At 47.2% G+C, this 24,337-nt stretch overlaps 1 protein-coding gene across 1 annotated transcript; it reads left to right on the plus strand.

Annotated features, from left to right (window-relative positions):
* Positions 1 to 219: 219 nt before the first annotated feature.
* LOC142197432 (UDP-glucuronosyltransferase 3A1-like) lies at positions 220 to 22,544 on the plus strand. Its single transcript, XM_075267712.1, has 7 exons — positions 220 to 313; positions 2,676 to 2,777; positions 4,388 to 4,502; positions 13,361 to 13,895; positions 20,120 to 20,351; positions 20,712 to 20,931; positions 22,268 to 22,544. Exons 1-7 carry the CDS (start codon positions 220 to 222, stop codon positions 22,542 to 22,544), a joined length of 1,575 nt encoding a protein of 524 aa, XP_075123813.1.
* Positions 22,545 to 24,337: the final 1,793 nt, after the last annotated feature.

Here is a 24,337-nt window from a genome sequence, read left to right on the forward strand (position 1 = left end):
ACCCCCGTTCTATAATCCATATAGCGTGCAGGGCAGAAAATTTCCCTATTCCCATAATTCTCCAGTTTCGCTGCCTTGGCCTCAGATAAACTGGGTGATGGGACCAAAGTACTGTCTGCCATGCTGCCAGAAGGGGCGTGGCTAAGCAGTGACCACTCCCACACCCAGCCCGCCTCTGCTCTCCCTCCCTGACTGTGCAGACTACACATAAGTTCAGGAATGGCCGGGGACAAGGCGCAGACTATTCTCCTTTTGTTTTTCTTACAGTTTCCTCTTCTGCAGGCGGCCAAGATCTTGACAGTATGCTTTATAGGTAAGTGGTGACTCCACCTTAAAGATCTGTCCCATGTCTAGGAAGAGGTCCCATTAATTCTTATAGTGACTTTATATTCCTCTATACCCCAAATCTGCACATGACTAGCAGAGTGAGAGTGTGGACAGATGTAGCAGAGCTGACTGTGTCATTTACCTCTCTGCAGCTACATTGCTTATGTGTCATGATAGCTTCAAGGGTTTACCCCAAATACCGCTGGGGCCCCCATAATCACCAGAACAGGGGTTATATAGACCCAGTCATTATACGTTACCTCCGGTCCTATAGATTTTCAATGAAGCTACAGCCTTTACCATTACTCCATGGCGGTTGTGTGGTGCAGAGGAGGGTGGGGGGACATGGGACCCCCATTCTAGTGATCACTGAGATCCCTATGATGGAGCCCCCAGTGATCCTACCTATGTTCCCTGTTCTGTATCATGGCTTGGTGACCTGGTTGCAGTGGTGACCACACTGGTGTCGACTGCAGTCACCACATGACCATGTCAAAATGTCATCACTGGAGGAGGTGTTGTGCTCACAGAGCATTGTCTAGACTGGATACAATGTATCAGTGTGGAGTCCAGGCTGTTGAGCTCATAAAGCATTGTGTAGACTGGATACAATGTATCAGTGGAGTTCAGGCTGTTGAGCTCTCAGAGCATTGTCTAGACTGGATACAATGTATCAGTGTGGAGTCCAGGCTGTTGAGCTCATAAAGCATTGTGTAGACTGGATACAATGTATCAGTGGAGTTCAGGCTGTTGAGCTCACAGAGCATTGTCTAGCCTGGATACAATGTATCAGTGGAGTTCAGGCTGTTGAGCTCACAGAGCATTGTCTAGACTGGATACAATGTATCAGTGTGGAGTCCAGGCTGTTGAGCTCTCAGAGCATTATCTAGACCAGATACAATGTACCAGTGTGGAGTCCAGGCTGTTGAGCTCTCAGAGCATTGTCTAGACTGGAATACAATGTATCAGTGTGGAGTCCAGGCTGTTGAGCTCACAGAGCATTGTCTAGCCTGGATACAATGTATCAGTGGAGTTCAGGCTGTTGAGCTCACAGAGCATTGTCTAGACTGGAATACAATGTATCAGTGTGGAGTCCAGGCTGTTGAGCTCACAGAGCATTGTCTAGACTGGATACAATGTATCAGTGTGGAGTCCAGGCTGTTGAGCTCTCAGAGCATTGTCTAGACTGGAATACAATGTATCAGTGTGGAGTCCAGGCTGTTGAGCTCACAGAGCATTGTCTAGCCTGGATACAATGTATCAGTGTGGAGTCCAGGCTGTTGAGCTCTCAGAGCATTGTCTAGACTGGAATACAATGTATCAGTGTGGAGTCCAGGCTGTTGAGCTCACAGAGCATTGTCTAGCCTGGATACAATGTATCAGTGGAGTTCAGGCTGTTGAGCTCACAGAGCATTGCCTAGACTGGATACAATGTATCAGTGTGGAGTCCAGGCTGTTGAGCTCTCAGAGCATTATCTAGACTGGATACAATGTATCAGTGTGGAGTCCAGGCTGTTGAGCTCACAGAGCATTGTCTAGACTGGATACAATGTATCAGTGTGGAGTCCAGGTTGTTGAGCTCACAGATCATAGTCTAGACTGGATACAATGTATCAGCTGAGAGCAGGACTAGCTATATACAGGGTCACTGCCTCTGAATCCACACAAGAGTCTTCTCAGTCACTGACAGCAAGCAGAGATCTTGTACATGGGGAAGAATAGAAACACAAAGTCTATTAGAATGTTCCAGAACTTTACATTTATACAGAGTTTTGTTTCCATAAAACCACACATTTCCTATGAGATTTGCAGTTGTCAGGGTTGTCAGCATCCTCCACATCTCAGTGCAGACCTCATCCTCTTTGTGCAGGGTGTGTGAGGCTCAGACAGGCCGCTCTGGGACAGTGCGTGACAGCTCAGGCACACCCACCGCCTCAGATTACAGGGCACACGCCACTATGTACAGTGCATAGGAAACATCCCCGAGTCACGCACATGGAGGATGTCACCTGAAGTACAGTAGGTCTGAATACAGTCCGACAAGTCTAGTAGCATTGTCCTGATTTATAGGAGTAACCTGGGAAAGCTTCTACAGTATACAGTATACAGATACCGCTGCTTATTACTAATGTTTTACTTTTTGGTTCATCTGGCAGAGCTCATTATAGTTTATAGATTCCGAGGGATTCCGTGTATAACCGCTTTGTAAGCAGACAGGGTCTCCGTCTTTCAGGTCCCCATGCAAAACCAAAGGATGGACACCCAAACACTAGTGTGAGCCTAACATACGTGACAAGGTGGTCACCTCCATTACATATCATAACTACATATGTCTGATTTTATTTTAGGTGGAAGCCACTACCTGCTGATGGATGAGATCTCCCAAATACTCCATAACAATGGCCACCAAGTCCGAATGTTTCTCCAATATGGGAATAGCATGCTACCAGGTCACAGTACAGAGATAATACACACAGTGATGTCACAGTACAGGGATAATACACACAGTGCTGTCACAGTACAGGGATAATACACACAGTGATGTCACAGTACAGGGATAATACACACAGTGATGTCACAGTACAGGATAATACACACAGTGATGTCACAGTACAGAGATAATACACACAGTGATGTCACAGTACAGAGATAATACACACAGTGATGTCACAGTACAGAGATAATACACACAGTGATGTCACAGTACAGAGATAATACACACAGTGATGTCACAGTACAGAGATAATACACACAGTAATGTCACAGTACAGGATAATACACACAGTGATGTCACAGTACAGGATAATACACACAGTGATGTCACAGTACAGGATAATACACACAGTGATGTCACAGTACAGAGATAATACACACAGTGATGTCACAGTACAGGATAATACACACAGTGATGTCACAGTACAGAGATAATACACACAGTGATGTCACAGTACAGAGATAATACACACAGTGATGTCACAGTACAGGGATAATACACACAGTGATGTCACAGTACAGAGATAATACACACAGTGATGTCACAGTACAGGGATAATACACACAGTGATGTCACAGTACAGGGATAATACACACAGTGATGTCACAGTACAGAGATAATACACACAGTGATGTCACAGTACAGGATAATACACACAGTGATGTCACAGTACAGGATAATACACACAGTGATGTCACAGTACAGAGATAATACACACAGTGATGTCACAGTACAGAGATAATACACACAGTGATGTCACAGTACAGAGATAATACACACAGTGATGTCACAGTACAGGGATAATACACACAGTGATGTCACAGTACAGAGATAATACACACAGTGATGTCACAGTACAGGATAATACACACAGTGATGTCACAGTACAGAGATAATACACACAGTGATGTCACAGTACAGGGATAATACACACAGTGATGTCACAGTACAGGATAATACACACAGTGATGTCACAGTACAGGATAATACACACAGTGATGTCACAGTACAGGATAATACACACAGTGATGTCACAGTACAGGATAATACACACAGTGATGTCACAGTACAGGATAATACACACAGTGATGTCACAGTACAGGATAATACACACAGTGATGTCACAGTACAGGATAATACACACAGTGATGTCACAGTACAACCATCATCCATTGTACTGGTAATTCTTTGTTGCTTCACAATCAAAACACAACACACAAAAACAAGTGCAATAGATTTATTAGCGCAGAATTCCCTAATCCAGGTCATGACATTGTGTTTATCCAGTATACTATACCATTCCTATACACAACTTGTCGCCATAGACCGCTTCTTCTTTGTTCTATGATCTCACATGGAGAGGGGACCTGTGACATTTTTCCATGGCCCATTTTCCATTTTGATACATTAGGACTAGGCCGCCACATTTGTCAGATACAGTAATTGCCTCCTACACCATATATTGCACTGCTACTATTATCCACGTTGCGTTCTCGTTTCTGGGCTCCTCTGTAATATTGGGACCTTTGACGTTTGACTCTTGATGACATCACCTTCACCTTTTAGGCCGCCCGCTCCAGCAGAGACCTTACTCCGTCTCCACATACTCCCTGGATAAGAAATACTTACAGGAAAATGAAGAGCTTTTTGTTGAGTCTCAGAAGGACTACCTCGTGGGCCGGTATGTCTGTAGTAAGGGTCTGTCTATTAGAACATTATTTTTGGAAGTGGGAAGAGGACGATCCAGTTCATTTTGAGGGACCGTGTTGTCCGGTTTAGAGACTGTACGACTAGCATGTGTGGTAACCAGGGGCAACGGGCAATGTAGTGTTGTCACGTCTGGGCAGAGTGGTGTCCCGGTGTATCCCTGATTATCCACAACCCTTTCTACTCTTCCATTCACCCAGGTGCGATGTGCAGGATAACAGTCGACCACACAGGGTTAGGGTGAACAGGTTAAATTTACTGAAGAAACCGACAGTCTTACAGTGCTTTGCAGCAGCAGGTTCACAGTGCAATGTGACAAAGTCCAGTACAGGCACTGAAGAGTTAAGTGAGGCACCAATCACCAATCCTTATGTCCCTTAGCAGTAGTTGGGAGGACGGTTGCTATTAGCAATGTGAAGGTGTACAAATACAGTAGGAAGGTAGATGATAGGACAGGCCAGCCCTTGTGGGAGACAACGATAACTGCGGCTTCGTAACTTGGCTCGTTACGGATAAAGACTCACGTTTGGTGATGTCGGAGTGCATTGGCTCGGGGACCGATGAAAGGCCACTAGCAAGGCAGGAGGGTCCTTGAAGTAGTTGCCCCTCCTGGCAAACAGTATGCACAATACTTTAGGGAGGTAGGAGACCTTGGAGAGTTTCCGCAGCTCGCGGGGCTCTGTCCGGAGAGGTAGAAGGTGCAGGAGTTGATTTCAGGGGTGCAGGCACTTCAGCCCAGCTGTACCGGCGGGCTATATCTTCCAGACCCGGATTTCAGCTTGTCAGGGGTCTCGGCTGAGACCTGCAGTCTCACTGCAACTTCAGAGAAAACAAGTGTGTATAGACCTCAGGCTTGAGGCCTACACAGGAGCTAAGAGCTGGTGGCAGGTGTGTCTGCCTCACCTAGACTCTAGGTCTAGACTGCAGGCCTGAGAGGAAGGAAGCTCCTCCCAGGGAGAGGACTGGATAGGGATTGGTGCTCACAACTCACATGTTTAGCAGACACAGGAAACTTAAAGTGACAGTACATAACAATACATTTATAATGCAAAGTACATCAGAACCTATATAAAAGAGAGATACATCTGCCTAAATACTGACAGGGGTGCCACAGAGGTGCTGGGGAGCAGTGCCCAGGAGTAAGCTACTGGCCACAGGCGCACAAGGGCCCTAACTCACTATCAGTGGCCGCTCTGGGTCACTGCACACCCCCGGGCTTTGACAAAAGCCGGCCTCGGCGCAGGGCTCGAGGGCGACTGGTGGACAGTCTAGTCCCCAAACTAGAAGACAGGGGTTCTGGGTCACCTCGACTCAGGATTTACTGCAACCATCAGGCCCCTAGGGGTCCTGCAGGCTAGGCCTAAGAGAACCTGAGGAGGGAAGAAGTTAGGCACTCAAATATATGCAAACAGGTGTAGTGCAAACAAGGTATACATCTTTAAATATCAAAAATATACCTATTGGCATAGATGTGTAAACAGTAGAAAAATACATAAAAGCATAAAAATCAAAGTGCTAATCCAAGGGGGCTCATAGTCTTTAGAGTCCGTGTAAAAGGGGGCAAGGTAAGTAGATGTATAACGTTCATGGCAGAGCCAGGCACACAGCTTAAACGTTGCATAACAAAGAAACAGTCCATAACAAGTGCAAGTCTTTGCAGGCTCAGATGCATTAGAGTCCATGCAGGAGATAAAGAATTTAATCCTTGTAGCGGGCAGGAGGCACACCTCTTGTGCTTCTCTCAGACCTCCTGAGAGCAATCTCCGCAGCAGGGGGAAGTCCGTGAGGTTCTGCAGCAGGCAGAAGTGGCTGTGTAGCCGGCAAGGTTGGTGCAGCCGGAGGCATGGCTGCAGGCTGTAGAGCAGATGGGTAGTACCCTGTCAGGAGAAAAGGGGTTTCCTGACACAGTTCACTGATGGGAATGATAGTTCTGAAGGCGGTAGAAGGAGGATGAGGAGGAGGTACCTCTGGAGTAGGAAGAGGGTACCTGATAGGAGCTTCACTCGGTGGCAGCACCGGTGCAATGTAAAGTTCTTCCCTGTGACAGGGCTTTAGCCGGTTTCGGTGAACAACTTGGGGAGCTCTTCCTTCTTTAAAGATCTCACATACATCAGGGTAAGGCACAGCTGTGAGGATATATGGTTCTGGTTCCCACAGAGGTTCTAGCTTGTGGCTACGGTGCTCCTTCTTCAGCCAGACCTTGTCTCCAATCTGGAGGGGAACAGCATGCGCTCGCTGGTTGAAATCTTCCTCCTGACGTCGGCGAGCTTCTTCCATTCGGAGATTAACAATTTCTTGTGCCTCTGTTATTCTCCTCTGATGTTCCGTAACCCAGTCATCCCTTGGCAGGGGATTTGTAGAGTCGGGTATCTGTATCCCAAGAGCTCGGTCTTTTGGGAGTTGTCCTTGTCGCCCGAACATCAGGTAGAAGGGCGTGAAGCCAGTGGAACAGTGGACGGTGTTGTTATAGATTTCCACCAGCTCAGCAAGGAGATTAGGCCACTCTTGTTGTTTTGCCACTGAGGCTGTGCGCAGCATGTTGATGAACACCTGGTTAACCTTTTCGCACAGCCCATTGCCTTGGGGATGGTAGGCAGTTGTCCGTAACTTCTTGCACTCATGGTACTGGCATAACTCCTGGAACAGCTGGGATTCAAAGGCAGAACCACGATCTGTCAGGACTTTCTCCGGGCAGCCATAGTGCTTCACGTACTCATGGTAGAAGACAGCAGCTGTTGTGCGGGCGGTAAGGTCCTTGACAGGGACAACTGCGGTCCATTTGGAGAAGTGGTCTACCATTGTAAGAGCGTGGGAGTAGCCAGACCTAGTAGGGGCCAATTTTACATGGTCCAGGGCAACGAGTTCGTTAGGCCTTTGAGTCTGGATGGGGTGAAGTGGTGCACGCTGGTCTCTTCTTCCTGCCTTGGTCAAGTTGCAGGCGGTGCACTCCTGGCACCACTTCTCGATGTCGAATCTCATCCCAATCCAATAGAATCGGCGGCGGATTGTAGCTTCGGTCTTATAGACCCCGAAGTGACCAGACTGGTCATGGTAGGCATCCAGCACCATGTTGGCGTCTCTCCTGGGGACAATAATTTGATGAAGTCGTTGGTTGGACACTGGATCTAGGGTGTTTCGGAGGATCAGCCCCTTTTGGAGGAAGAGATGCGTTCTTTGCCGCCACAAACGAAGGAGTTCGAGGTCTGGACAAGATTGACGTAGGCGGACAGGAGTTCTTCCGGTGAGCAGGTAGTCGTGTATCTCACCTAGGCTGCGGCTCTCTTGCTGCAACAGCAGCCACTTGGAAGGTTCCTGTAGAGGATCAATTGAGTTAGATGGTGACGTTTCTGCTTCTACAGCAGCGGTAATGACGTTTTGCTGGGCAAATCTGTTATAGAAAGGCGGCATCTCGACTTCTTCCCATTCATCTGGGACAGCAGACTCTTCTCCATTTTGGAGTTGTGACAGGGCATCTGCGTTTGTGTTCGTCTTTCCGCTTCTATATTTTATAGTGAAGGAGTAGTTCGCCAGCCTAGAGGCCCATCTTTGTTCAAGTGCACCCAGCCGTGCGGTGTTCAGGTGCGCCAGGGGATTGTTGTCAGTGTAGACTACGAAGGACGATGCAGCAAGATAGTCCTTGAATTTTTCAGTGATAGCCCACACAAGAGCCAGGAGTTCGAGCTTGAAGGAGCTATAATTGTTATCGTTTTTCTCAGCTCCTCGGAGACTTCGACTGGCATAGCCGATCACCCTTTCACGGTTGTCTTGCACCTGAGACAGCACAGCACCAAGTCCTTGGAAACTAGCATCAGTATACAGCCGGAAGGGTTGACTGTAGTCCGGGTAAGCTAGGATAGGAGGCTGGGTGAGCAAGGCCTTCAGCGCCTGGAAGGCGGTTTCTTGTCTCTGGGACCACTCTACTGGCAGCTTTCTGTTGTAACTTTCTTTTGGGCACCCCCGAAGCAGTTCTGTCAGAGGCTCAGCAATCTGTGCGAAGTGGGGGATGAAGCGGCGATAATAGCCAGCGAAACCCAGAAAACTTCTGACTTCTTTGACAGTAGAGGGTGTCTTCCAATCTGTGACAGCGGAGACCTTGTCCGGGTCAGGTGATACGCCTTCTGCGCTGACGATATGGCCTAGGTAATTGACACGAGGTTTCAGAAGGTGACACTTGGAGGGTTTGATCTTGAGACCGTGCTCTGTGAGCACCTGGAACACTTCAGCAAGGTGATGTAGATGGTCTTTGTAAGACTTGGAATAGATGATGACGTCATCCAAGTAGAGCAACACATGTTGGAAGTTCACATGCCCTAAGCATCTCTCCATCAGTCTCTGGAAGGTGGCTGGTGCGTTGCAAAACCCGAATGGCATGCTATTGAACTCATACAGGCCCATGGGAGTAGTAAAGGCAGTCTTTTCGCGGTCCTCCGGAGCCATGGGGACCTGCCAGTAGCCACTTGTCAAGTCCAGAGTGGAAAAGTAAGCAGCAGAGCCCAGTGCAGTCAAGGATTCCTCTATACGTGGCAGAGGGTACGCATCTTTATGGGTCACAGCATTCAATTTTCTATAGTCCACACAAAATCGGATAGTCCCATCCTTCTTTTTGACTAGCACAAGAGGAGCGGCCCAGGGGCTCTGACTTTCTCGGATGACATTGGCCTCTTTCATTTCCCGCAACAGCTGCTTGACAGGTTGGTACATTGCAGGAGGAACAGGCCGGTGCCTCTCTTTGATGGGAGGATGATCGCCAGTGATGATGCGATGCTGAATTAAGGAGGTCTTTCCATAATCAGAGGGGTGTTTGCTGAAAGCGTGGTGATGACGTTTGGCCAGGTTGATGACACCGTTGATGTATTCTGGAGGTGTGTTAGCGTCTCCCACGTTAAGCTCCATCCACCAGGGTGAAGGGCTGGTCCTATCTGTGTAAGGTGTGGTGGTAGCAGCCCGTTGTTTTGCCGTAGCTGTGTCAGCAAGGATATCTGCAGGGCACAGCTGGTGCAATTGGCCGACCGGTGTGAATTTGTAAAGGCTCACAGGTGTGTCACTCATGTTGATGAGGCGTACTGGTATCTTACCGTTGGTGACAGTCACAAGACTGCGTGCAGCTTTAACCAGAGGTTGAGTCTCCAGCTGGATGGGTTCCAGAAGAGCCTGATAATCTTCGTTCTTTACACCAGGGCGTGCGTGGCACCAGACGATCGTCTCAGAGTTGGCAGACAGAGTCACAGGGTGAGTGTCCCGGATCCGGACACGGCAGATCTCTCCGTTGCGGTTAGCGAACCGTTGATGTGCCACCAGCACCTTGACATGGTGTTGTATGGCTTTCCTGTGGGAAGAAGAAGCAGTGGAGAGAGACACGTGCAAGGCACTGATTATTTCATCAAAACAGTTCTTAAGGACATTCATGCCTAGCACTAAAGCAGCGGAGCCCTCTTCTTCTACCCCTGTGACAATGACACCTTGTTGAGGGAGACGGCAGTCGCCAATCTGGATGGTGGGTTCCCAATAACCCACTTGAGGAATAGGCTGACCGTTACTTGCTAAGAGATCAAATCCTTGGCTGCCAATGTCTTTGGATAGGTCTCTGAGGTCCCAGTGTTGAACATAAGCAAACTTCTTTAGGGTAGTGACTTGAGAGCCAGTGTCTATAAGGGCCTCGAATGGGACTCCATTGATTCGGACAGTGATGTACGGACAGGGCGCAATGAATTTGGGCGCCTTGGAGGGACCTCTGTATATTCCTCCCGAGGGTTGGTCCTCTGCCTCGGGGGCATCCCGTTTAACTGAAAGCATTGGTTGCGATGGTGGCCAAATTTCTTACAATAAGAGCAAACAGTTCTATTAGTAGGTGGTGGCCTGTCAGGCGGAGGACGCCTGGGACGTGGATAGTACTGTCGTGGCTCAGGTGAGGAAGAGCGGGACAGGGAAGGCTCCCTGGAGGGAGGCGCGGCTGGCACTGTCAGTCCCTCTAATTTTTTAACAGCACTTTCAACTATTCTGTCCATGCAATCTTTCAGACAGGCCACCAGATCAGGTGTAGAAGCTTGGGCAGCCTGAGTAACAGCAGGAACAGCTGGAGCGGCAGGTAACAGAGGTGTAGGTGCGACAACCGGTCCACTTTCTAAGTTGGAAGGGTGAGAGTACAGGAAGGGGCTGTAAGGTGACTCGGTCCCTAAGACTTGGATGGCTAGCGACTTGAAATCTGCAAATGAAACGTCCTGATTCTGCACCGCTAGCATGCGGAGTTGAGTTTGTACTAGCCGGGAGTCTACGCCTTCAATAAATCTGTCCTTGAGCATCTTATCAGCTTCAACCGCAATAATGGAATCAATTTGCTGTACAGCCCGGAAAGCAGTTTGTAGGGCTAAGGCATAGTCTCTCAATGTCTCACATGGTTGTTGTCTTCTATTGAAGAATCCCAGTCTCACCTCTGTAGAAGATCTTGGTTCAAATTCCCGCTTGAGCCGGGTGAAGATCTTTTCAACAGAGTCTTTATCACCTGTGGGCCAGGAGCGAGCTTCTTGGAAGGCGACTCCTTCCAGCTGGCCCAGAAGCACATTCACCTGCTGCACTGGGGATAAAGGTAACAAGTGAAAAGCCCGGAGTATTTGTTCCTTAAAGTCTGTTAAAGTGTGGGGGTCCCCCCGATAACTGGGTAGGTGCGGAGCCCCCAGAAGAAAGTTCACTCCGGTAGCTGCAGCAGCTGATCCATCATCAGGAATAACATTTAATTGAGCATTGTCCGCGTCAGACATTATAGTAGGATAGTGTGGCACTGCACCGGGTGGTCAATCAATTCACTCTTTCATCCTCTCACCAGCGCTGCTGGCTTACTCACTGCGTGGCTGGGCGTGACGTTACTCCTTTCCCAGGAGTGCACTGCGGCCGGCTGAGATGAAGGCACGCCTCCCAACACTAGAGGGGAAGCCCAGGGCTTCAGCAAGATGGCGGCCGGAGCGGAGGCCACAAGAGGAGGAGTTGGCAGAAAGCAAGTACACAGTCTGTGGAGGGGGCGGCGACACTCTGGGGCTTTTGGCGCCAATCCAGGGGGCGGTTCTGGCGCAGCCTGAGGATTTTGGCGCCCGCGGCAATACAGTCCACAGACACGCCGGCCACACAGCAATGGCGGCGGTTTTAAAAGCACAGTACCCCTTTATACACAACAGTTCGTTACTCACTCTGAGATGGCTGGTAGTCCACAGGAGGGGTAGCGATGATGGAGTATAATGTCCAGCAATAAATTGGGGCCCAATTTTCACAAAGTTCAAATCCTGTTCGTGACGCCAGAAAAAGGGGTCTTGTGGTAACCAGGGGCAACGGGCAATGTAGTGTTGTCACGTCTGGGCAGAGTGGGGTCCCGGTGTATCCCTGATTATCCACAACCCTTTCTACTCTTCCATTCACCCAGGTGCGATGTGCAGGATAACAGTCGACCACACAGGGTTAGGGTGAACAGGTTAAATTTACTGAAGAAACCGACAGTCTTACAGTGCTTTGCAGCAGCAGGTTCACAGTGCAATGTGACAAAGTCCAGTACAGGCACTGAAGAGTTAAGTGAGGCACCAATCACCAATCCTTATGTCCCTTAGCAGTAGTTGGGAGGACGGTTGCTATTAGCAATGTGAAGGTGTACAAATACAGTAGGAAGGTAGATGATAGGACAGGCCGGCCCTTGTGGGAGACAACGATAACTGCGGCTTCGTAACTTGGCTCGTTACGGATAAAGACTCACGTTTGGTGATGTCGGAGTGCATTGGCTCGGGGACCGATGAAAGGCCACTAGCAAGGCAGGAGGGTCCTTGAAGTAGTTGCCCCTCCTGGCAAACAGTATGCACAATACTTTAGGGAGGTAGGAGACCTTGGAGAGTTTCCGCAGCTCGCGGGGCTCTGTCCGGAGAGGTAGAAGGTGCAGGAGTTGATTTCAGGGGTGCAGGCACTTCAGCCCAGCTGTACCGGCGGGCTATATCTTCCAGACCCGGATTTCAGCTTGTCAGGGGTCTCGGCTGAGACCTGCAGTCTCACTGCAACTTCAGAGAAAACAAGTGTGTATAGACCTCAGGCTTGAGGCCTACACAGGAGCTAAGAGCTGGTGGCAGGTGTGTCTGCCTCACCTAGACTCTAGGTCTAGACTGCAGGCCTGAGAGGAAGGAAGCTCCTCCCAGGGAGAGGACTGGATAGGGATTGGTGCTCACAACTCACATGTTTAGCAGACACAGGAAACTTAAAGTGACAGTACATAACAATACATTTATAATGCAAAGTACATCAGAACCTATATAAAAGAGAGATACATCTGCCTAAATACTGACAGGGGTGCCACAGAGGTGCTGGGGAGCAGTGCCCAGGAGTAAGCTACTGGCCACAGGCGCACAAGGGCCCTAACTCACTATCAGTGGCCGCTCTGGGTCACTGCACATGTATTTGCTGCCATTGGAATGCCCCTTTAAGACCGCTTGCACCACCTGTTTCAATAGACCCCACCCCTCTGATTCCGGTGCAGTTGGAATTTATTCTCTAGTCCCCACCATTCCTGAGCAATTGGTGCTGATCATTGCGCAATATAGACGCTCTACTGTCAAGTAGGCGGTCCCTGTATTTCTACTCTGTCTCAGAACCGCCCACCTGATAGTAGGGAGCTTAATTAGCATATCGGGGGCTGAAATGAACCAGACAAATTGCTCAGGAACGGTGGGGGCCAGACAAAAAATTCCAACTGTCCTGGAATCAGTGGAGAGGTGGCTATTGACAAAGGCAAAGGTGGAAGTGGTGGAAGGTTCTCTTTCATAGGCCGAATGCTACATGTCAGCCTTTTTTGCTTCTTTCTCTCTGCAGAAACACTCTCCAGAACTTTGTGATATTTTTACGTGAGCTCTCCTATCAGTGTAATATCACGCTACAGCAATCTGATATATTAAACTTCTTAAAGGAGGAGAAGTACGACTTGGCGGTCATCGAAGGCTTCAACCCATGTTCTTTCCTGGTCATGGAGAAGCTGGGCTTGCCCTTCATTGCTTTCTTCCCTGGGATGATGATGAATGGTGGCAGGATTGGGATTCCAGGCCCTCTGTCCTACGTACCGTTATTCGGCTCCGAGCTCACTGACCGCATGGATTTCTTTGGACGCTTGAAGAACACCATGATGTACCTGGGATCCTATATGATAGATAGAATAATGGACGCCCCATTTCAGGAGGTCATTGACCAGCACTTTCCTGCCGGCTCCAGACCAACCATTACTGACCTGCAGCGAAGGGCTGAGCTCTGGATATACAACATAGACTTCTCCACTGAGTTTCCTCGACCACTCCTACCAAATGTTCAGTTCATTGGTGGATTATTGGCCAAGCCCGCAAAGCCAGTGACTCAAGTGAGTAGAAAGTCTATATTTTCAGTTTGTATGCTGCAGGGCTAAAATTCCCTCCATAAATATAATGTTAAAGGGATTCTACCATTAACCGGTTAAGGACCAGGCCCAGAAGTACATTAAGGACCGGGCCTCTTTTTTCAAAACTGACATGTGTCACTTTAAATGGCAATAACTTTGAGACGCTTTAACTTACACAAGTGATTTTGAAATTGTTTTTTCGTAACACATTATACTTCATGTTAGTGGTAAACACTAATCAATATTTTTGTATTTATTTATAAAAAAACTAGCAAATTTGATGGAAATTTGGAAAAAATTGCAATTTTCAAAATGTGAAATTCTCTGCTTTTCAGGCAGATAGTCATACCATCCAAATACATGAATAAATATTATCTCCCATATCTCTGCTTTATATTGGCATCATCTTTTGATCGTCTTTTAATTCATTTTGGACGTTACAAGGCTTACAAGTGTAACAGCGATTTTCCAGATTTACAAGAAAATTCCTCAAACTAATTTTTTAGGGACCACTTCAGTTCTGAAAGGAATTATAAAGGCCTATATAATAGAAACCCCCATAAATCACCCCATTTTCAAAACTACACCCCTCAAATTATTCAAAACAGCATTTGGGATGTTTGTTAACCCTTTAAGCATTTCATAAGAATAAAAATAATATGGAGGTCAAATTTAGACATTTCATTTTTTTTCACTAATACATTCATTTAGACCTAAAATTAACACATTCACAAAGGGTTAAAGGAGAAAATGCATCTCACATTTTGTTATGCAATTTCTCCCGTGCACAGAAATACCCCACATGTGGGTGTAAACTGATTTTTGGGCACACGGCAGTGCACGAAAGGGAAGGAGTGACACTGGGTGTTTGAACAGCATATTTTGCTGGAATAATTTTCAGGCACCATGTCACATTTGCAGAGCCCTTAGCGTACCAAAACAATGGAAACCCCCCAAAAGTGACCCCATTTTAGAATCTACACCCCTCACAGAATTCATCAAGGGGTATAGTCAGCATTTTGACCCTACAGTTGTTCCACAGATTTTACTAACATTGGAATGTGTAAAAGAAAAATTACTAAAATGTCACTTTATCCCCAAAGTTAAAAGCCCCCCACAGTTTGTTAAACAATTTCTCCTGAACACGGCAATACCCCATATGTGGCCATATTCTGCTGTATGGGAACATGGCGGGGCTCAGAATGGAAGGAGCGCTATTTGGCTTTTGGATGGCAGATTTTGCTGGAATAATTTTAGGTGCCATGTCGCATTTGCAGAGCCCCTAGAGAACCAATACAGTGGAAACCCCCTAAAAGTGACCCCATTTTGGAAACTACACCCCCCACAAAACATATCAAAGGGTAGAGTGAGCATTTTGACCCTACAGCTGTTTCACAGATTTTATTAACATTGGGACATGAAAATGAAAATTTACTTTTTTTCCAACAAACTGTCAATTTAGCCCCAAATTTTTCATTTTCACAAGAGGATAAAGGAGAAAAAGCTCCCTAAAGTTCGTTACACAATTTCTCCTGAACACGGAAATGCCCCATATGTGGCCATAATCTACTGTATGGGAACATGGCGGGGCTCAGAATGGAAAGAGGGCTATTTGGCTTTTGAAGGGCAGATTTTGCTGGAATATTTTTCAGGTGCCATGTCGCATTTGCAGAGCCCCTAGTGTACCAATAAAGTGGAAACCCCCTAAAAGTGACCCCATTTTGGAAACTACACCCCTCATAGAATTTATCTAGGGGTTTGGTGAGCATTTTGGCCTCACAGCTGATTCACAGATTTTATTAACAATGGGACGTAAAAATGAAAAATTACTTTTTTTTCCAATTAATCGTCCATTTAGCTCCATATTTTTAATTTTGCAAGTAACTGAAGAATTAAAAGCCCCCCAGAGTTTGTTACACAATTTCTTCTTAACACGGCAATACCCCATATGTGGCCATAATCTGCTGTATGGGTATACGGTGGGGCTCAGAATGGAAAGAGCGCTATTTGGCTTTTAGAAAGCAGATGTGGCTGGAATAGTTCTCAGGTGTCATGTCGCATTAGCTGAGCCCCTAAAGTATCAATACAATGGAAACCCCCCATTGTGACCCCATTTTAGAAACTACACAGGTGACAGTAAACTGGAATTCACCAAGAAGTGACCCCATTTTGTAGGGACAATTTTAGGGCCTCTGCAAATGTGACGTGGTGTCCAAAAACAAAGAATATAAATCTGCACTCCAAAAGCACATATCGCTCCTTCACATCTGCGCCCTGCTGGGTACCCAAATAGCAGTATATGCCCACATGTATGACACTGGTGTACCCCGGATAACGGACTTAATGCCATATGTGGGTATAAATGGCTGTTTGGGCACAGCCGGGCACAGAAGGGAAGGAGCGCTATTTTGGTTTTTGGAGCACAGTTTGGTTTTAGGACACCATGCCACTTTTGCAAAGCCCCTGAATTGCCAATAAAGTGGAATCCGCAGACATGTCACCCCATTTTGGACAGTAGCCCACTCATGGGATTTATCAAGTGGCAAGCATTTTTCACCCTTGAGTGTTGCATTTATTTAGTTTCCAGAAATGAAATCACAGCTGATAATGAGAAGTTAAAAATGAAAAATTTCCAGAGATTCGCCATTTTAGTGCCCGATATGTTGTGCCCAACTTATGTCAGCAGAGACACTCCAAAAACTGTTAAGCGGGTATCCTGGGCACAACAGCTTTCAGAGCGTTCATCTCTGATACAAGATGGGCACAACATATTACGCACTGAAATGACGGATTCCTGGAAAAATTGTCATTTTCACCTCTCACAATCAGCTTCGTATTCATTTATGGATAATAAGTTATAGCAACACTTGGGGGTTAAAAATGCTCTCTGTACCCCTGGAGAAATCCTTCAGGGGTGTAGTTTCCAAAATAAGGTCACATATCAGGGGATTCCACTTTACTGGCATTTCAGATCTACAAAAGTGTCATGGCATCCAAAAACCAAACCGTCTGTGCTCCAAAAACCCAATAATCCTTCTTCCCTTTTGCGTCCAGCTGTGCCCTAATATCAGTTTATACCCACATATGACATTACGTGCATTATCCGGGGTACACCAGTGTCATACATGTGGCATACATGTGTCATAAACTGCAGTTTGGGCGCACAGCAGGGCGCAGAAGCGAAGGAGCGCGATGCGGCTTTTGGAGTACAGATTTTGATGTTTGGTATCTGGACGCCATGTCATGTTTGTAGAGCCTGTAAGGTACCAGAAAAGTGGATTCCCCAAAGGAGTGACCCCATTTTGAAAACTGCACCCCTCAAAGAATTTATCAGGGGGTGTAGTGAGTATTAGTATCCCGGACGTGACTGCACAGCGGATGGCGAAGAGGGAATATATAAGCTGTGCGGAGAACATTGCAGACACCAAATTCCCTACTATGTCCCAGTAGCTCCTATGGTTGGGGGAGTCACTCTGGGAGTCACTTTGGGGGTCACTTCTGGTGTTTTTTCGCTCATAAGCTGTAAATCTGGGGTGTCCCCTGATATTCGCTTGCACAGCTTATATATTCCCTATCTGCCGCAGCCAGTTGTGTTCTAATAATTTGGCGATTTTTTGGGGGTTTTGCCTTGACATTGCTAGATGCTATATTTTCTTTATTTTTCTGGTGACGTGGCCATATAAGGGCTTGTTGTTTGCAGGATGAGATGCATTTTGTAATGACACCATCTTTGGGTGCCTACAACTTACTGATTACATTTTATTAACTCTTTCTTGCTGGATTAAAAAAAAAAAAAAAATCAATCCTGCATTGAGTTTTACATTTTAAATTTTTCGCCATGCAGCGTACAGTATAAGTGACATGTGTCCTTTATTCTGCGGGTCGGTACGGTTACGGCGATACCTCATTTATGCTATTTTTTTATGCGATACTAAGTCTGCAGAACAAAAACACATTTGGGGACATAAATCAATGTTTTTTGCATCGCCATCTTCTGAGAGGCGTAACATTTTTATTTTTCGGTTGACAGTGTTGGTTGAGGGCTTATTTTTTGCGGGAAAATGTGCGCTTTTTATTGGTACTGTTGTGGGGTGCCTATGACTTTTTGATCACTTTTTATAGCATATTTTGTAGGATGAGATGGCAAAAAATCATTATTTCCGGCGAGTTTTTTCCGTTTTTTTTTTCCGACGTTCACCGTGTACATTAAATATTATTTCAGTTTTATTGTACAGGTTGTTACGGACGCGGCGATACCAAATATGCATTGCTTTTTTTAATTTTTAGTGCTTTTTTTTTATATAATTCATTTTGTATAGAAAAAAGGGATTTTTGGACTTTAGAACTTTATTACTTTTTTCATACACTTTATTTTTTTTTTTTTTAACTTTTTTTTTACTTTTTCATGTGTCCCTTTAGGACACTTGAATCAGTTGATGCTTTGATGAAAGCATCAGCTGATTCTACACAGTAGCAGACAGGACACGAGCAGGACATGAGCCTGCTCGTGTCCTGTAAGCTGCAGAGGAAGTGAGACACATCGCTCACTTCCTCCACCGCCTGGCAGGATCACCAGGTATGTGGGGGCTCCGGTAGTCTGGGGTCACTGGCCAGACCCCAGACTACCTTCTACTGACATCGGCACCCCCCGATCTCGCCGCGGGGGGTGCCGATCGGGTTAACTTGTCGGCGGATCCCTTTCGATCGCGCCGTGATGTTTGACGGCGCGATCGAAAGGGTTAACACGTCCAGTCGGACTCAGTTCCGACTGGACGTTATGGAGGAAGGGGTTAGGTGTTAGTAACACCTAACCCCTGTCCCCCCCGCACCCCTCCCCCCGTCAGAAAGGTACCTAAAGGCCGGACGTATTTCGGCAATAGTCCGGTCTTTAGGTACCAGCACATGAGGCCGTAAATTTACGTACGGCGGTCCTCATGTGGTTAAAAATCAATTTTTTTCTCGTTAAGATGTCGGAATAGCCTTAAGAAAGGCTATTCATCTCCTACCTTTAGAAGTCGTCTCCGGCCTGCCTTTCAGTAGAAATACCGGGTTTTACCTATGCAAATGAGTTCTGTCGCAGCACTGGGGGCGTCCCAGAGAACTCTCTCCAGTGACGCCTTCATCTTCAACAGCAACCGCTTCTTCTGTCGTCTTCTTCCAGTTGGGGTCACACTCCGACGCCTGCGCAGTCGGCACTGCCATCGAGATGCTAGAAGAGCTGAGTGCGCATGCGCATGCCTCACCCCCCGGGGGTCTCTGATCATTATACTTGGGGGTCTGTATAATGATAATAGTTTGGTTCCGACGTAGTCTGTCCAAGCGATCCTTATGAGACGACTCTCCCTAGGCTCGTCCAACAAATACTCTTGCCCATGGCCCTATTTACTGATCCCTACTCCCATCCATGGCAGCCGTTGCTTCCTCTTCAGCCCTCCAGGGGGCCCTGTGCGCCCCATATCACATCACTCTCAGTGATGTCCTGACTCTGTACAGCATCAGCAAAGTGATATGGAACGCACGGGAACCCCTGGAGGGCTGAAGTGGAAGTGGAGGCAGCCGTGGCCAAGGGCAGAGATCAGTAAGTGACTAAGTGCTGATTCGGTCATTTTTTGGAGACCGCTCTTGTGCGCATGCGCAGTATGCTCCTATAGTTCTCCGTAGAACTACAGGAGCGTACTGTGCATGCATGCAAGAGTGGAGTGACCCCATCTGGAAGAAGATGACAGAAGAGGCGGTTGTTGTTAAAGATGGAGGCGTCCCTGGAGAGAGTTCTCTGGCAGCATTGGGGACGCTGCCAGAGAACTCATTTGCAAAATTGGTATTTCTACCGAACGGCGGGCAGGAGACGACTTCTAAAGGTAGCCTTTCTTAAGGCTATTCCTACGTCTTAACGAGAAAAAATTGTTTTTTAATGGTAGAATCCCTTTAAGGACTATCTCCAGCCACCACTAGAGGGAGCTTACTGTATACTGTGAAGAAGTTGTATCTGACACTGTATAAGGGGTAATGTGTCTGACACTGTATAAAGGATATTGTGTCTGAGACTGTATAAAAAGGGCAATGTGAGTTTTTCAATGACTACCCTGCGGCTCTGTGGCCTGGTACCATTCTATAGTCATGGATCTACAAGGTCACTTCTCGTATTCCCCATTAGGGGGCACATTGTACTATTCTAAACACTATTATTACTATTGTGTATTCTGCAGGATCTGGAAGACCTTATCGCAGAATCGGGGGAGTCCGGCTTTATCGTGGTGACATTGGGGTCCATGATCTCTTCTCTTCCACTAGTGGAATTTCTCAAGGAGATGAATGATGGATTTGCTAAAATACCACAGAGGGTCATCTGGAGATATAACAAGACCAGCTGGCCGAAGGAACTGAGCATTGCCCAGAATGTCCGGCTCATGGACTGGGTGTCCCAAAATGATTTGTTGGGTAAGGACAGCTCAGATTGACTCAAGAACTGAACCGTAAAGCTGGCACCCATTGAAATCAATGGGATCTGTTTCAAAGCGCTCACTCTGACACGTGTTTACGTGTCAGAATGAGCGGCGCGTTACATCGTGAGAACGGGCCCGAATAGTAATGTTTGTAATTTTTTTATATTAATTTGGACTGTGAATTACTACATTTTAATTTTAATTTAATTGGTTATTATTATTTATTAGAATTATTTAATTTTCACTTTAATTTTTAATTTAAATTTTCATTTTAATTTTTTTTAAAGAAAAATAAAGATAATTGATCATTTTATGGCGTCTGTCCTTGTTACATGATTCTCCTTCTTTACTAAAGGACATCCCAAAGTGCGTCTTCTGGTGACACACGGAGGAATGAACAGTCTGATGGAGGCCGTGTACCATGGAGTCCCCGTGGTGGGGATCCCACTTTTTGGCGATCAGTATGAAAATGTGGTCCGCATTAAAGCAAAGAACATGGGAACGTTCATTCCACCTGATCAAATGAAGGCCGAAAATTTGGCAAACGCCTTGCAAGAAATTATGGAAAATAGCAGGTAGGTTTCATGATGGACTGAACACCTCGAGAGCCAAGGGTCGTAGAATATTGAGTGGACTGTACCATGCAAGTGGTGGGCAGTGGCGTAACTGGGAATGGCGGGGCCCCGTGGCAAACTTTTGACATGGCCCTCCCCCCTGACTGACTGAAGGCCTCGTCCTCCTTCGCATTCCTGCGCGCTCTATTATGCCCCATAGTGGCCCCTGCACACAGTATTATGCCCCATAGTGGCCCCTGCACACAGTATTATGCTCCATAGTGGCCCCTGCACACAGTATTATCCCCCATAGTGGCCCCTGCACACAGTATTATGCCCCATAGTGGCTCCTGCACACAGTATTATGCCCCATAGTGGCTCCTGCACACAGTATTATGCCCTATAGTGGCCCCTGCACACAGTATTATATCCCATAGTGGCCCCTGCACACAGTATTATCCCCCATAGTGGCCCCTGCACACAGTATTATGCCCCATAGTGGCCCCTGCACACAGTATTATGCCCCATAGTGGCCCCTGCACACAGTATTATGTCCCATAGTGGCCCCTACATACAGTATTATGTCCCTCAGTGGCCCCTACACACAGTATTATGCCCCACTGTGGACACCCATAAACAATTATTATACTCTGGGGTCTTTTCAGACCCCAGAGTATAATAATCGGAGACCCAGGGCGGGGGGGGGGGATAAAAAATAAAAAAACACTTTTATGCTGTTACTCACCTATCTCCCGGCTCCGCTGCAGTCCTCCGCTGTAGTCCATCTTCTATGACGTCAGACTTCACATGACCCGGGACGCAGGCCGGGTTCATGTGATGTCAGACAACTAGGCCTGAAGCCTGCCCGGATCGTGGAGAGGTAAGTAACAGTGTTTTTTATGTTTCTTACCTATCCCGGGCCTCTGATCATTATACTTGGGGGTCTGAAAAGACCCCCCCCCCCGAGTATAATGATAGTGTTTGTGGGGCCCGCAGCGTCACTTACCGATTCTGGCCCTGTCAGGATCGGTAAGTAAATAGGGCCTGTTACCGGCTGGAGTAACTCCAGCTGGTAACGGCCTATTAAAAAAAAAAAACGCAGCGGTAGTGGCTATCACCGGGCCCCCTAATGTCCCGGGCCCTGTGGCAGCTGCCTCCGCTGCTATGGTGGTAGTTACGCCACTGGTGGCGCCACAGGTCTGGACATTGCTCTCCCTTGTGGTCTGCCACTCTCGACTTTCCTCTTCTCTCTAACTTGGAAGGTACAAGAGAGCCGCCATCGAAGGAACTAACTTTTTTGTAAAATGTTGAGAAAAATTTTTGTGGACAACCATAGTGACCTTCATTCTTCCCACAGCTACAAGACGTCCGCAATGAAGCAGAGGGTCGTCCTGCGCTCTCGTCCATTTCCTCCCGACAAGCAGTTAGTAGGATGGGTGGAGCACATCATCCAGTCCGGTGGAGGCGGCCATCTTAGGCCCTATTCTTACCAACAGCCCTGGTATCAGCAGTATCTACTGGATGTCATTTTATTCATCTCGGCCTGTGTCGGTGTGACCATCTACCTCATCGTGAAAGTTATCAGACTTCTTATCTACCTCATGTCCTCCAACAGGAAACAGAAACAGAACTAATATTTAGATTTTCAAAAAATTTTTTGCAAATTTTTGTAATTTGTAAAGATAAAAACTACATAAAAAATGATTGTTTCGAATATTTGGGTCAACATTCTACAGAATCCATGCCATCTCCTGCCACCATCGGTCACATCTGACTAAACTATTCTAGTATCCAGCGCCCCCCGTCACAGAGTGATGACCCTACACAATAACAGTCAGCAGATGATGTCACTGGGGATTTCTTCAGTCCCCCACTGATTTGCGGCCCGTCACTAATTAAAAGACTCTAATTAGAGCGAATGAGGGCCCCGGTCACGATCAATGGCGTTCTATGGCGTGAGGGTTCATAATGGGAAGCTGGGAAAATTCCAAAAATTCACAATACAAATATTAGGATAAAATCCAAGTGACCGAAACATATAGAGAACTATGCAGATCTAGCTTTCTTCTTTGCATATGGACTACGAATTACATTATTTTTGTTCTAATTTAGATTTTTTAAGTTTTTTTAATAAAAATTTCTTATACAAATGTGATCGACGGAAGCTGCCGACGCGTTGATTGTTAAAAGTGGACTGATTTTGCTATGTAAGAAGAACATTTGGTATCCTCATAGGGTTCTGCACCTGACACCCTCCACCGATTAGCTGTTGTCAGTAGAACAGCTCCATAAACCGTCTAGTGGCTGTGCTGAGTTACTGCAGCTCAGTTCCCATTCACTGTAATGGAGCTGAAATGAGGAGGACATTATACCGTGGGGCGACAATACGGGGACATTATACTGTGGGGCCACAATACGGGGGACATTATACTGTGGGGGCCACAGTGAGGAGGACATTATACTGTGGGGCCACAATGAGGAGGACATTATACTGTGGGGCCACAATGAGGAGGACATTATACTGTGGGGGCCACAATGAGGGGACATTATACTGTGGGGGCCACAGTGAGGAGGACATTATACTGTGGGGGCCACAGTGAGGAGGACATTATACTGTGGGGCCACAATGAGGAGGACATTATACTGTGGGGGCCACAGTGAGGAGGACATTATACTGTGGGGGCCACAATACGTGGACATTATACTGTGGGGGCCACAATACGTGGACATTATACTGTGGGGGCCACAATGAGGAGGACATTATACTGTGGGGGCCACAGTGAGGAGGACATTATACTGTGGGGGCCACAATACGGGGGACATTATACTGTGGGGGCCACAGTGAGGAGGACATTATACTGTGGGGGCCACAATACGGGGACATTATACTGTGGGGGCGACAATACGGGGGACATTATACTGTGGGGGCCACAATACGGGGGACATTATACTGTGGGGGCCACAGTGAGGAGGACATTATACTGTGGGGGCCACAATACGGGGACATTATACTGTGGGGCCACAATGAGGAGGACATTATACTGTGGGGCCACAATGAGGAGGACATTATACTGTGGGGGCCACAATGAGGAGGACATTATACTGTGGGGCCACAATGAGGAGGACATTATACTGTGGGGCCACAATGAGGAGGACATTATACTGTGGGGGCCACAATGAGGAGGACATTATACTGTGGGGGCCACACTTTCCAGGGAAGCCTCTGATAATACTTTGCACCCCATACATCCTGCAGCCCGCCGCCATACTGCTGCCTGGATAGGAAGAGGAGTCACTTCGGGGGATTGCGGTACAGTAAGGGTTAATGCTGCGGTGACAGCTCCAGGGGGCGGGGCTCACTCTCGTAGCCAAACCTCCGAAGCCGTCTCTACAGCAACCCTACTATGTGTAACTAACCTAGAGCAAC

Source organism: Leptodactylus fuscus, chromosome 1, assembly GCF_031893055.1.
Source record: "Leptodactylus fuscus isolate aLepFus1 chromosome 1, aLepFus1.hap2, whole genome shotgun sequence".
NCBI lineage: Eukaryota > Metazoa > Chordata > Amphibia > Anura > Leptodactylidae > Leptodactylus > Leptodactylus fuscus.

Excerpts from the sequence above, each read along its gene's own strand:
- LOC142197432 (XM_075267712.1), top strand. The coding sequence starts at position 220 with ATGGCCGGGGACAAGGCGCAGACTATTCTCCTTTTGTTTTTCTTACAG. Across the intron at positions 13,896-20,119 it reads CCGCAAAGCCAGTGACTCAA|GATCTGGAAGACCTTATCGC; the intron begins GTGAGTAGAAAG and ends TGTATTCTGCAG. Across the intron at positions 20,932-22,267 it reads GAAATTATGGAAAATAGCAG|CTACAAGACGTCCGCAATGA; the intron begins GTAGGTTTCATG and ends TTCTTCCCACAG.